General features: G+C 39.4%; 1 protein-coding gene across 2 annotated transcripts in view; it reads left to right on the top strand.

The window, feature by feature from the left end:
* The window catches only part of Cers6 (ceramide synthase 6), a 246,672-nt gene that overhangs the window by 180,322 nt on the left and 52,248 nt on the right, over positions 1-14,102 (top strand). For both annotated transcript variants that reach the window (XM_090342703.1, XM_090342702.1), the window contains exons 5-6: positions 2,995-3,045; positions 7,022-7,114. In XM_090342703.1, the coding sequence (XP_090198829.1) occupies positions 2,995-3,045; positions 7,022-7,114 (144 nt within the window). The remainder of the gene's footprint in view (positions 1-2,994; positions 3,046-7,021; positions 7,115-14,102) is intronic.

The following is a 14,102-nucleotide window of genomic DNA, read 5'->3' as shown; positions in this document are numbered from 1 at the left end:
GTCTTTAGGAGAGTAAGGAGGGCACAGAAATGATGGGACAAAAGGTGAACAAAAAGCTAGCTGCTCATGCCTGTAACCCTAGCTACTCACGAGGCTGAGATCTGAGGATCGTAGTTCAAAGTCAGCCTGAGCACTAAAATCTATGAGACTCTTCTCTCCAATTAACCGCTAGAAAGCTAGAAGTGGCCCTATAGCTCAAGGGATAAGGTGATAGCCTTGAGCTGAAGAGCTCAGGGAAATGCCCAGGCCCAAAATTTAATCCCCATGATTGACCAAAAAAAAAGAATACAGTTCACTAGACACTATGTTGAAAATGAAAATGAACTATACATTCTATGGGTGGCGACAGGAGGAAAAAATGAGAGAGAGCAAATACAGGGGTAACATTGTTCAAAAAGAAGTGTCCTCTTTATTTGATTTATATAACTGTATATCATCTTTGTTTATCACCTTTACAATAACAATAAAAATGCATAAAAAGAAATATGGATCACATATCATTAAATGGGAAAAATCATATGCAAAAAGACCATGGGTCCAACCTTCTAAACTAAGACTTTTCAGTGCATTTTAATCTTTACTTTTAGCATGTGAATTTCCAGAAGAGGGATGTAGAATCTGTACAGCAAATGAGGAAAACCACCTTCTCCCAGATTTTTGTTTTCTCACCAATGAAATATTAAATATATTTGATCTTACCCTCTAGTGTTACCAAATGATAATATACAATAGTGGAAAGATGAACAATGTGTATGGAAACTGACATACTATCCATCATTGTGAGAGAGGAGTATATATGAATATATGTGAAAATATATTATTAAGTATTTGGCACAGAGCTGAGGTTGGGCCCTGTTGGCTCTGTCCACCTCAGTGCCCAAGCCTTTGCCTTGCATGAGGTGGCTGGGACTCATGAAAGACAAACCTTGTCCACTGTATGACCAGTCAGGAGTCAGGTCCACAGTAACAATGCACACCTGATTACCTAGGGAGACGTTTGGTGTTAGAAGCAAAGTAGTAGCACAGATGTTCTAGTTAAGACACTCATAGAGGAAGGAGAGCTCTGAGTTGTATGTCTTTCAGGATCTTGAGTGTCAAACGTTTGCTCTCCTGCCTGAAATTACAAGGGATGGTGGTGACCTGCTGCACCTTTACAAACCTGTGTGACCATCCCCTGGATGGAGCCCACAGGGCTATATGGTTATAATAAACATCTTGTCAATTCTATATGCCTTTCCATTTGTATTCAGAACATGAATGCTAAACTGTCAACTGGAGCATTGAATATGTTCATATGACATAATTTCCCCTCAGATACTTCCAATTAATTGTGGGGATAAATAATTTTATCAGAGAAAATGGTAATAGGTAACATATGTGCTATAATTTAAAATAAATTTTGGTGTACTATGTTCATGCTTTAAAATATAGATGTGCATATTTAAAAATAAATCCTACATGTATATGAATCTTATATGCAAAAAGAAGAAAATAAGCTCTGCATCAAACTGTTAATGGAGATGAGAATTCAAATATTTTTTGTTCTTTTCTGTATGTTCTTCAGAGGATAAGATTCATCCATACAACTATAAAATACAGTAACATAAGCTTATTTTTATCATGTGACCCTGACATTCTCCCCCAGAGGATAATAATAACCACCAGTATTACAGATGAGAGAAACTGAGAAAATAAGTATACAATTCATACTCAGGAACTCAAGTGAAGTGAGATTTAATGATACAGGCAGAGCTGGACAAGTGGTAGGTGGCAAAATCAGGGGCAGAGCAGATGTTCACAAAATGAAAAAAAATAACATTGAATACTGCTTGAAGAAAGGGAAACTGCAGACCCCCTTTAAAGGTTTGTCAGATCACAAATCCCAACCTTCTGAAAATAATATACTACACCCATTGTACAGAGCTGATTGCAGTTTCATAAGAAATATATGCATGGCCAGGAGTTTGGCCTAGTGGTTAAAGTGCTTGCCTAGCATGCATGAAGACCCGGGTTCGATTCCTCAGTACCACATACATAGAAAAAAAAGCCGGAAGTGGTGCTGAGCCTGAAGTGGTAGAGCTCTAGCCTTGAGAAAGTCCAAGGACAGTGCTCAGGCCCTGAGCTCAAGCCCAGGACTGGGCAAAAAAAAAAAAAAAAGAAATATATGCATGTGCATTTTGTGGCTAGAATTGTATACAATATAATTCTGGTGATTCAGATGGCAGAATATGATAAACACAAGAATATGAGAAAGTTTGTGCTGGTGTTATTGAATAGGTCAACTGTTTAAATACATCTGAATGCATCCCTGATTATTACAAATGTTGAGAATCTTTGTATGTTCTGCAATGCTTTAGTTATATAGCTCTGTAAGGTAAGTCATTGCCATCAAATTAGGAATGCTTTGACCACAGGTTGAGAAATGGAATATGCTGTGAGGGTTAGTTTAAGCTGTACCAATGGGATGTGAAGTGTGTGTGTGTGTGTGTGTGTGTGTGACTTAATCCTGGTGAGGAATGAACAGTATTTATTCTACCTGGCTTCAAACTTTGTTTCTCAGATCCCAGGATCCAAAGTAGGTAGGATTGCAGGTGTGAGCCACCAACATTAGTTTAACAATATGGATTTGTAAATGTTAAGTAAGAGGTAGTTCATGTTTTGTTAAGTGAGATGGATGATTTGTATCTGGTCTTGATGAGACCCTAGAGGCTGTGTTGTTAGGTATGAATGCATCCTCAATAGCAAAATTATATCTCTGAGCAGTAGACTATAAGAAATACCAGGTGAAACCCCATGCAAAAGTGGTCTACCAATCGAGTTTAGAAGATTACTCAGAAAGTCACTATGCTTTAACATCCTACTAGTAGGTGTTTTCAGTCCTTATAGTCTCACACAGGTAAATTATTAAAATCATGACACATCAGTGGAAATATATCTTATCCTCTTAATGATATCCTAAAACCTGTAAAAATAAATATGTCATTTTTTTTCTAGACTCCCTGGTTGTGGAATACAAGGCACTGCTGGTACAACTATCCCTACCAGGTAAGTAGACCTGCCATGTGGGTCACACATGGGTCACACATAGGAGCATCACACATGGATCTTCCTTAGGTTCAAGTTCATGGCTTCTGGCAACTGTCACTTATTTTTTAGCCTCACCCCACTGGTTGCTTCTGGACATTATCGACTGAAGAAAATAGTTTGCATGTTCTTGTTGTACTAGGAATCAAAGCCTAATTACTTTTTCAAATGGTGCAGACCTAGAAATTCTGAAGATTAGAATTTAGGCAGTTCAATGGGTGCATGATTTTTCTTTGCCTGAGTTACTCGGCTTCTTATTACAGAGCAGAGTGACAGCCTGATGACAGCACAGGCCGCAACACAAGTGGGAGCAAGCAGTGGGAGCAGCCATGCGAGTTCATGCCACTTTGTAACTCCCAGCAGCCTCTAAATATGTAAACCAAGCACCATTCTCTTCTGTGCAAAAAGATGGGCCTGTACAATTACATATGAATGGTTTCTAAAACTAAAATTCTATTTCACTAATAGTATGATTGAAGTCATCTCCCAGAAATGATCCAAAAGTCATCTCCCATCCCTGCCTACAGACATAACTTTGCAGCTATCCATGAATTCAGTCATATTAATACGTGTTGTGGTAGTTGCTAGATGAGTTTACATTTGAATGTCAAAGGTAGGCTCTTTCGAAGAATTCCTAGCTATAAAAGTCCTAGATTAATTGGGAAATGTCCTACCAGAGAAAATGCAACTGTATATTTTGTTGGCAAAATAATGACACATTAGAACAAGCCATTTGAGTTTGGGGTTGTCCTTGTAGGTGTGCGGATGGTTGGTGGAGCAGCATGCTCCACATCTCCTCTCTCACAGAGTGACAACCATGGGTAAGGACCCGCATTGGATTCTCTTTGGGAAAATTCTTGGCTATAGGCACATTGCAGTGGAGTTTAAGTTTGCATTACCATCCCTTTCAAGCAGCTTATCTAGGTTGGAAAAAATGCAAATAAGTCACAGAATATGGTTCGAAAAAGTTGAGTACTCAAAATACCTGATATAGACTGAAGCAGGGCAGAAATGCTCACTTACGATCATGGTAATCTCTAAATTCAGTTATAATTCTCAGGCTCAACTTCTCTTTTGGTGTCTTGAGTACTTGGAATGTTGTCATTTTAAGTCTCAACTTGTACTCTATAGTAGTATACTGAGTAGATAATCCAATATAGATAGATAAGTAGATAGATCCAATTTCTATTTATAAGAGGATTTTAAAGACTGCTAGAACCTTAATTGGAAAGTTAGCCTGAAAGCTGCTATGAGGTAAATTCCACAACATGGAAGACATTGAGACAAGTACCACTTGAAATGAGATACCTACCCTTTTAACTGCCATGTAGTCAAAGATAATTTTCACCAGTCCTGGGGGTTGGACTCAGGGCCTGAGCACTGTCCTTGGTCCTCAAGGCTAACATTCTGCCACTTGAGCCACAGCACCATTTCTGGCTTTTTCTATGTATGTGGTACCTAGGAATCAAACCTGGGACTTTGTGCATTCTAGGCTAGCACTCCACCACTAGGCCCGACTCCTGGCCCCAATTTTCACATTCTTAGCTGGAGCTAAGAAATTACTTATTTGAAAAGATGAGTTGCTAGGACTGTGGCATACAGTGTAGCAGCAGGCTGGTTCACAAACAGCACTATAGACTCATCATGGAAATCTGATAGTCTAGTAGATATCTGTTATTAAAATAAGAAATTACTGTGCAAAGAAAGATGTGGAGATTCTGATCAAGAATTAACTTTCAGTTATAAGACAGCATGGCCTAACCTTGCATAATTCAGCATAAGCCTTCCAAAATCTAGAACAAATTCATGATCTCTTGATCTCTTGGGAACAGTGGACATCCTTCACAAATGGCATATATTAATAAAATCTTAATGGATTTTGCTCTGCATGTGTATTGAAGGACTAAACACTAAACTTGTAGTTGCTAAATGTATAATCATAGTGCTTTGCGTATAATCATATCGAGTAGATTGCAGTTCAAAGCCAAGTTCAAGCTTCCGGAGCACTTTGAAAGATTGAGCATGCTCATAAAAACCTATTTATTAGGGTCCTTAGCATATTACATAAATAATTGAGTAGATTTTTCAGAGGAAAAAAATAGTAATATACTTGAAGTTTATTAAAGGCACACTCCTCCTCATATTTGTCATAATTTCCCATGGGTATATTTTAAGATGAAAATAATATAAGGTTGCACTCAATTGACCTGGCCTTGTACAGCTTGATACAAGGAACATATGTTAGACATGAGAAGCCCTGAGCAGGTCATGAGGCCTCACTTACTCTGAGACCTGGACTTGGCCTCCTAACCTGAATTAACTGACAGCAATTTCCTGCCAACTATATAATTTAGAGCTGGAATGAGAGTATTAATTTTCTAGAGATTTCATGAGAATAAAGAAGTTAACATGTGAGTGAGCTTCGTGTACTGCCGAGTAGCCCGTAAATATGATAATTAGAGTGAAGTGCTCTCTTGTGAACTCCACAGTTTCTATATGTGATCTAACTTGTCCTCATGAACCTTCCCAGCAGATGATGCCAGGAGGAAGAAAATCTCACTAAAACTGAAATTTGACTTTGGCTGAAAGGCTACTGAAGCCAAGGCACTATTTTGCATTTACTTTATTCTGTTCACATCTGCCCACCTACCCATCCTTGACTGTGAATACTTTCTGGCTTTAAATACGAAGTTGGTAGGAAATAAATTCTCTCCACAGTGACACTATACTTGATTTTTTTCTAAGTCACTTCAAACCTCCATCACACAATTCCTAAGAAGAGATTGTGTTCACGCCTTAATTTCAAGATCTTCCAAAGGCCTGACCTACAAAACCGAATTGGATTCTAGGCATTAACAAATGAACCCATGGAGAGGAATAGGAATTCAGCCGTAGTCATGCTCACTGTCACTTGGAGTTTTATTGATATAAACTTGTCATTTCTAGAGACACTGGGGAAGCTGAAGGAGCAGGTCAGCCAAGGGGGAATTTTAGAAAAATAAGCCCCTACCTTGAAAATAGCAATGCAAAATAAAGGGGCTGGTGATGTAGCTTAGTGGGTGAACAACTGCCTAGCAAGAACCGAGTTCAATCCCCATTACTACCAAAAAAACACAAACAAAACTCCTGTAATGTACTTTGTTGTCAAAAAATCTGAGACGCACAATTGCTTTCCTTGATACCTGTGTTTATAGTAACTAAAGCAAGTGCCATCTTCTATGATGGCACTCATTATGCTGTTACTACTATAGAACGTGTATACCTTCAATTGTATTTATTATGTGCAACTTGTGAGGAGAGGTAGGTACAGGTGAGTAAACTAAAGCCAAATTTTATACTTAAGCTGTGTCTTGACCTCCCATATCCTTCTTAGGTGCCCAGTCTGGTATCTCTAAGAATCTTTTCTGTTCCTCTGATCTTTTCATAGTTTTAAATCCTTGTTTTTTTAAAAAAAAATACTGTATTGTACATTTTCTAATACCAAAAAAAAATGCTCTCTGATTGCTGAAGGATTTGAAACTGCCTCAGTGGCCCTTCTACAACTTCCATTTCTGTCACTACCTTCCCTATCCCTGTACATTCAATTCTCATGGACATTCCAGGATTATTCCTACTACAGATGCATTAGATATTTTTTTTCAAGTTGCCTAAGATATTCTGCAGTGACTCCTGTGAAAGAAACAAACACAATTGTGAAATTGAATAAAGAATCGAAACTGGGAACTATTCACACTGGTTAATGTAGTTTGGGCTTGAGATGAGCTATGGATTAGAGGTGTTCTGGAGAGCTCCATTATCTACAGAGAAAAATAGGGCAGATACTCCATTTGTTCAACATAAGACAATGTTTCCTTTCAGCCCTGAGCTTGGGCTGTTTGGAATACCAATTGGGTCCCTATTAACTATTAATTTTTTCCTTCTTTCCTTTTATCCTCAGCCACTGACAACTGACCTTCACTACTATTACATCTTGGAGCTGTCATTTTACTGGTCTTTAATGTTTTCCCAGTTCACAGATATCAAAAGGAAGGTAAGAATGGCTATGTCAGAAAGGCTTGCAAACCTATCTTTAGCAGCAATTGAGTGTAATCTCCAAGACACTCGCTTTTATTCTGGAAACACTTGGTTAGTACTGCTTTTTATTTTGTTAGAGAAAGCGTACTGTTTGTGATGTTTTATATTTTGCTCCTATAGCCCCTTAACTCTTTCTCCCAAGCTCAATGTTCTGTTCTCTATGCAAAAACAAAAAGCCCAATAAATCCAGACAGCAGTAATTTTCTGTCAGTCTGCCTCTCAAGTCCCTACATTCTTCAAATTAAATAAGAAGAAAAGTGGTTTTGTGGCACCCACGAGTGAGTAAACTCTCAGTGTTGCAGACCTGCAGAATGAATTCCTCAATTAAAGTATTATCAAGTGTCGAAAATATGTTCCAGAAATGCAGTCTCCCTAAATGAACTGATATCTGGTTTCACCCCTCCATGCACTGTACTGCAATTGCTTTTACTGAAAGCACTCATGATGCCCTGAGTGTTAGACTGCTCTTTTTGGTTTCCATTCTACCATTCTAGCTGCCTTCGTGCAGAATTACTCTTGGGTTATTCAGAGCTTGCTTTTTATTTGACACCATTTTCTCAATATTCCCACACTGGGATCAAAACTTCAAAGCTGTCTCACTGGCTTCCATCTTAATGACTGAGGTGCTACATATTTTGGTGCATCAGAGCTCCAGACACAAGTTACAGGATGATAAATCCCTGGCTAATGGAGCTTACGTGCACCTTACTCCACTTCCAACCATGTATAATCCGTATGCCAATAAATCCCAAATATTTCTTTTCTGCCCACTTTTTTGGATAGATCACACTTCCACATTTCTAGTCACATGAATAGTATTGTGGGGTTTTTTTTTTGGTTGTTACATTAGTTAACCCTCATAACAACTCCAATTCTAATTAGACATTTTCTTACCTTCATTTTATACATGCAAAACATTCCTAACTGAATACATGATTGCATCATCTCATTCTTTCTCCAGTAATCCTTCTAGTCAGTCAGGGAAGCTAGGATGTTACTCATTTCCTTTATGCCATTGAATCCTCTCTGCATTCACCCAGCCTTATTACAATAGCTTCCTAAATGGTCTACGTGCTAATCATCATTCTTATCTAAAAATGCCAAAGAATGTTTCTTCAAGAGAAATCCCCAATTACCTCAAGTAATATTCAGTACTGTAAACAGCATCATTCAAGCCCACCTCTCCAGGTCTCTTTCCCACTTCCAACACACACAAGTGCTAGCTAGAAGTATCTTCTCACCTGTGTCCAAAAACCTTCCTTTCTCTTATGCATCTTTATTCTGTGTAAAAACCTGCCTGTGGCAAGACTATTCCCCCTTCTCCCTTGTCAACAAACAAGACCTTCCCTGAAAATAAACTCTTCTTTGAAACATTATCCCTCAAAGGGTATTACTACAAGTCTCTCTGTATTTACTTCATGAGGGCATCTTACGCTTGCCATATTCTCTTTACAGTATGGTAAATTGCCTCTCCCCTTTCTCTAGTTGTGGAGGAAATGGAGCCATGTCTTAGTTCATTTAGGTTGTGATTGGGAACATTACAAACAACAAAAATCCATTTCTGGCATGAAGTCCAATATCATGGTGCTAAGATTCAATGTCTCTTAGATGGCCTCTCCTTACTCTGCTTTCTCATGGTAGAAGGGACATGCATCTCTTTGGGGGCCTCCTTTATAAGGATGTGAATTCTAATCAGGCAGGCAAAAGGTCCTAATATTATTAGTAGGGGTGGAAGATTTCAATGGGAATTCAAACCATCAGACCATAGCAGCAAGATCTGTTCATTTTTGTACCCCCTTGTGACTGTCAGCACAGCTAACTGTGGGGGTGATTGGTGTGGTTAGGGTGAATGAATGTGTGGTCTCCATTCCACAGCAGACAGGACTGAACATGATGGTGGAGCACAAGACTGCAATCTACTAAAATACAAACTGGCATTCAGTGGCTGCTGAAAAGCACGTAGGACTTTAAAAGCCCGCAACCTGAGTCCCCCTTCTTAGGAATGGTCCTTCCTCCTTCCAGGATGAATAGCCTGCATGGACTGGCATGATGAAGTCTCCTGACGTTAATGCCTGCCAGGCTGTGATATATGCTCTCAGATCCTCAAAACACAGTACAGAGTCTCTGTCAGGATGAGCTAAGATAGAGTAGTTGACTCCCCAGTGGCCCACAGTTCACCATTTCCCTTACTGACTGCATGAAACACACTGGGTCTGCTTCTGAAAGCATTTAGAGACCCTTCAACAAAGATAGGCCATATGGATCTTTTCTGTGGTATAAGAAACAGATCTTACTAGTTGATATGCGATGTATCATGTTCCATAAAATGCCCAGTTTTATATTTTATTCTCTTTTGGGTAGTCCATTTATCCTGGTAGTCATAAAAAATACTTACAACCAAGAAAGAGGAGTAATATTCGTTCTCTTTCTTCATCTTGAGAAAACTGATGCCAGGAAGTTCACATGAGTTCTCAAGGCCAGGAATGTAGGAATGAATGAGAACTCATGTTTGTCAGGCAAAGGCCCTGTGACTCTTAACGTAGGGCACACATTTCCTAGCTCTGTCTCTGCCACACTTGACATGACAACACTTTGTCGTTCCATTGGCTCATCTTTTACTGGTTAAGAATTAGAAGAGACAAGCAGATTAACTAAAGTAGGAGGTTCTTGTCCTGTTTCCAGAATTTTAACCCTTAGCAAGGCATTGTTATTCAAAATCACCAAGTCCCTCCACGAGGTTGAGCTTTCTCCTTTGTACTCCTTACTCACCTTTCAGTGAGCCAGTGGAGCATAGCAAGTTTTCATTGTTGTAAACCCTACGATGGTTATCTCAGTAGTTTTCCTAGATGAATTACAATCAAGGATTGAAATACATTATTTTGTGTGATTTTAACGTAGTTGGCATTAGTGAGGAAAACTTAGAAAAGATAAACTTAGCTTGAGACTTGCAGGACTGAGCCCTGTATATATCAGAACTGTCTGTATGTATTGTCAATGTCTGGAAATTAATTTTTTTTCAAGTTGATGCTGATAACTCATGTTAGATGTCCAGCACTCCTTTTTGGGGAAAGTACTTTTGTATTTTCCTAGCACGGCTGGCTTATTGTAGTTTCTTGTGCTGAACGAGAATGTGGTCACTACCAGACATGCTAATTAGTTATCACAGGTTGTAGTAAGGACTTCCCCTACGTCCCCCAGCCACCTTCTCATTGTACACCCTGGCTCTTCCTCCCCTCCTCCCTGAGGACCCTTGATGGCCCTGTCCTGATTACACTCCACCTGAAGCCACGATTTATGGAGCCTTCCACTTGCCAGATTCACCCCCACCTTCTGTTCTAGGGCTATGAACTGCTCCTAAAACCAACCTTGCTTCTCTCTCTTTTTTAAATTTATTTCTGCAAACTAACTGCTGTTTATTGTGACTTTATACAACAACTCCTTATGACTAGGATTTTTTCTCTTTTTTAAAATTTTATTTTATTGTTGGGGTAATGTACAGCGGGGTTACAGCTACATTCATCAGGTAGTGGGTGCATTACTTCTTGAAGATTATTACCCCTTCCCATACGTTTCTCCCACTTTCCCTTCTTCCACCCCCTCCCACTCATCTTCCCTTCCCTTCCCTTTTTCAAATAAACAAATAAACATATATACAATATGTCAGTCAGATACAATAACAACATGAGATAAATCTTAAGGGTAAAACAACATGAGATAAACCTTAAGGGCAAAAGAAGAGAAAAGAAAAGGCTTTACATAATACAAGAACAACAATCACAAAGATAAACCTCTTGTTTCCATATCCTGGAGTTCATTTTGGTTAGCCTTATCTTGAATGGATATATGTACATAGCTTTTGAGCTATTATGATCCACTGCTAGGAGAATTCTAAACATATGCTAATTGTTACAGATGAGGGAAACCATGGAGCCTTTGTTTCTTTGGGTCTGTCTTACTTCACTTAATGTGATTTTTCCAAGTCTTTCCATTTCCTTAAAATGGGGCAATGTCATTCTTTCTGATGGCAGCATAAAACAACCTTGCTTCTCAGTCATGGAATGATCAAGATGTTTGAAAGTTGCCATCAGCCATGCAATGTAGAAAACAACCTGTGCAGGCTGCCTGTTGCTGAGCCAATTAAATGCTTCTTTGGCTCCCTAATTCAAAGTTTCCAAAGTTTGTATTTATTTGGTCAGCAAAGAGAAATTTTATTCATCTTATCAAAACAAAAGGACTGGGAAATATATATTAGATGTATAATTTAAATGCTACAAAATATATAAATCTTTTTTTAAATGTCTTTTTATCTTTTCTTTGCCCTCCCCATTCATCTCTCCTTCCTCTTTTTTTTAAATTAAAAAGACAATTAAGATATTATCTTAAAACAGGCATATTCTTGGCACCCAACACTTTTGGAAACAGCTTTTTCCCCCAGGATTTAATGTCTTTTACAATTCTGTTCTTTGGCACCTGTTGGCAATGAACATTTCTCCTGTGCATTTTCAAGTTCCAAGGGAAGCTCATAAATACTGCTGTGCTGAGCTCAGAACAGCTTGCTTACGTCCAGACCTTGCTTCCCATTAACCAAGCTGCTCTCGGCCCTCAGCCGAGCGTTGGGTCCTATGCACATCCAGGGAATCATCCTTGGCAGAGTCCCAGAGCCTGCTGATGGAATCAGTTTGTTCCTCTCTCGGTCTTTAACCTGAGAGGAAAAAATGTTCCATCATGCATGGTTTCTTTCACCTCAGAGGGGGAAGCAAGATGATTCCATTTAACAAGAATCATATGGACATGGTGTGTTTACTCTCTGATAACTTTATATAGAGCATCTACTACCTTGAGTAGTTAGCTGCCTTTTGGAGCCCAGCCATGGTGCACATTTTGCCTTCAGGGCTTCATCTTTAGAGCTTTAATCTTCTTACAAGAACTCAGAAATGGCATGGAATTAAAAACATACCCTGCCTAAGCAGTACCATGCTTGACACATAGAACCTGGCACACAATGGCCAAAATTTGGTTGAATCAAAGTCAACACCAACATATTTTAGTGTGTGTGTGTGTGTGTGTGTGCACGCGCGCGGGCTCAAGCCCACATACTGATGCTTTAACCCAGAGCCTGAGTGCTGTCCCTTAGCTTTTTCACTCAAGGATGAGACTGTACTGCTGGGACAATAACACTACTTCTAGCTTTTTTTGGAAGTTCATTAGATATGAGTCTCATAGACTTTCTTGCCTGGGCTGGCTTTGCCCCATTATCCACAGATCATTTAAAATGCCCTTACTAAGGAAACTCAAGTACTGAATTAACTTTAACTTTGTTAGCTCCTCATAATCATTCCAACTACTTGGGAGGCAGATATCAGAAGGAGCAAAGCTTATGGCCAGCACAAACAACATAATGAGACCCTTATCTCAACCAATCTGCCTGTAGTAAATGATTCATATCTATAATCCCAGGTATGTGGCCACCATGGGGAGGAATATTGTGGTGTAAAGACAGCTCTGAATAATAAAAAGTGAGACTCTAGTGTTGAGTGTATAGATTGCAAACATTTTGTGTGTGATGAAATAGGCATGAGTAGGCATAGAGAAACACTGAACCATAGGACATAGTAGTGGCTCCAAAATCACACATTGCTAGTTCTTTGCCCTGTGAATGGAAATAGTTGCTTTTTCTCCATGGAACCCTGTTTTGACTTGGAGGAAGGGTGGGGTCCCTCCTTGTGAGTTAGGTAAATGTTTTCACGAAAATATACCCGTGAGCTTGTTGGGGTGGGGGTAAGAGTTGAAGGAAAGCAGCAAACCCTATTGTGTGTGTTATGCTTCTAAACAAAAATCAGATGTTTAGAAAATGTATACCCACCCATGAAAACTGGTTAATCTCTGCACTTGAAACCTTTCTGATTAGATTTGTGGTGGTGTTTTTAAAGAATTGTAGAACACAATATATTGTTAGCCCAATGAATCAGTATTTTCCAAACCAATGGAATTTGATGTTATAAAATCAAGGAAGACACATTCTAAGAGCAAGCCACACCATGGACTGATGTAGTAGGATAGAAAGTGATGGGATGTGATTCACACTCCCTTTGAGAATATCTGACTTGTCAAATTTTGTGTATCAAAAAAGAATGCACATACCTATCTTAAAGTCTATTATAATGGTATTGATACCCTTTTCCAACTATATATTTGTGTAATGGTGCATTCTTGTCAAATGCTTTGTTGTTAAAACAACACCTGGCCACAGATTAAACATATATCGAGTGATAACAATCCAACTTCATTTTTTTCACACTCATGTTTCAAACTTAGGGCCCTGTGCTTGCTTTAGCTTTGAAGCAGTGCTACATGACTGAACAACACATACCTTGGCACTTAGGCAGTAATGTAGTTCCAGGGCTCTCTGTTCCTTAAATTTAGGGATTCCCCACTGCTCTCAGAGGTGCATCTGGTTTGGGGGATACTCTGTCTTAGGTTGGAAAGTTCAACTTCTTCTGAGAAAGCTTGGGCTATCCCTGTAACTGTCTCCCAGCAAGCAGAAACTCCTGGAGTTTTCTCCTCATCAATTCCAGCGAATTCATTCTTCTTCTTTGACCAGGGAGCCCTCCCACTGAAAGTTTTTGGGTGCTTTCCAAATGCTGTCTCTGAGTCTTCCTCCTCATTGTGTCTTCCCTCATGTTGCCCCTTGTTTCTGAGAAGCTGAGCCCAAGCCACAGCCCGCACACCCCGATCCGATGATAGCCCATGGCCATGTGTTTATACACCTCTGCAGTCTCAGTCTCCATGCAAAGAGGAATTGAAAAGCATCCTTTCTTCACATCCCAGTGACAGATGGAGTCTTTGGCCTATGAAAAACAGTAGACAAATTAGAAAGGGGGTAATTGGGAGGAGCTCGCCAGGAAGCCAAGGAAGATTGAGGCTTAGAGAAAAGAGCACTTAAG

This window comes from Megascapheus bottae, chromosome 12, assembly GCF_031878675.1.
Source record: "Megascapheus bottae isolate mThoBot1 chromosome 12, mThoBot2.hap1, whole genome shotgun sequence".
In the NCBI taxonomy this organism is placed as follows: domain Eukaryota; kingdom Metazoa; phylum Chordata; class Mammalia; order Rodentia; family Geomyidae; genus Megascapheus; species Megascapheus bottae.
The sequence above is the reverse complement of the archived record's forward strand: the minus strand, read 5'-3'. Positions and strand labels throughout refer to the sequence as shown.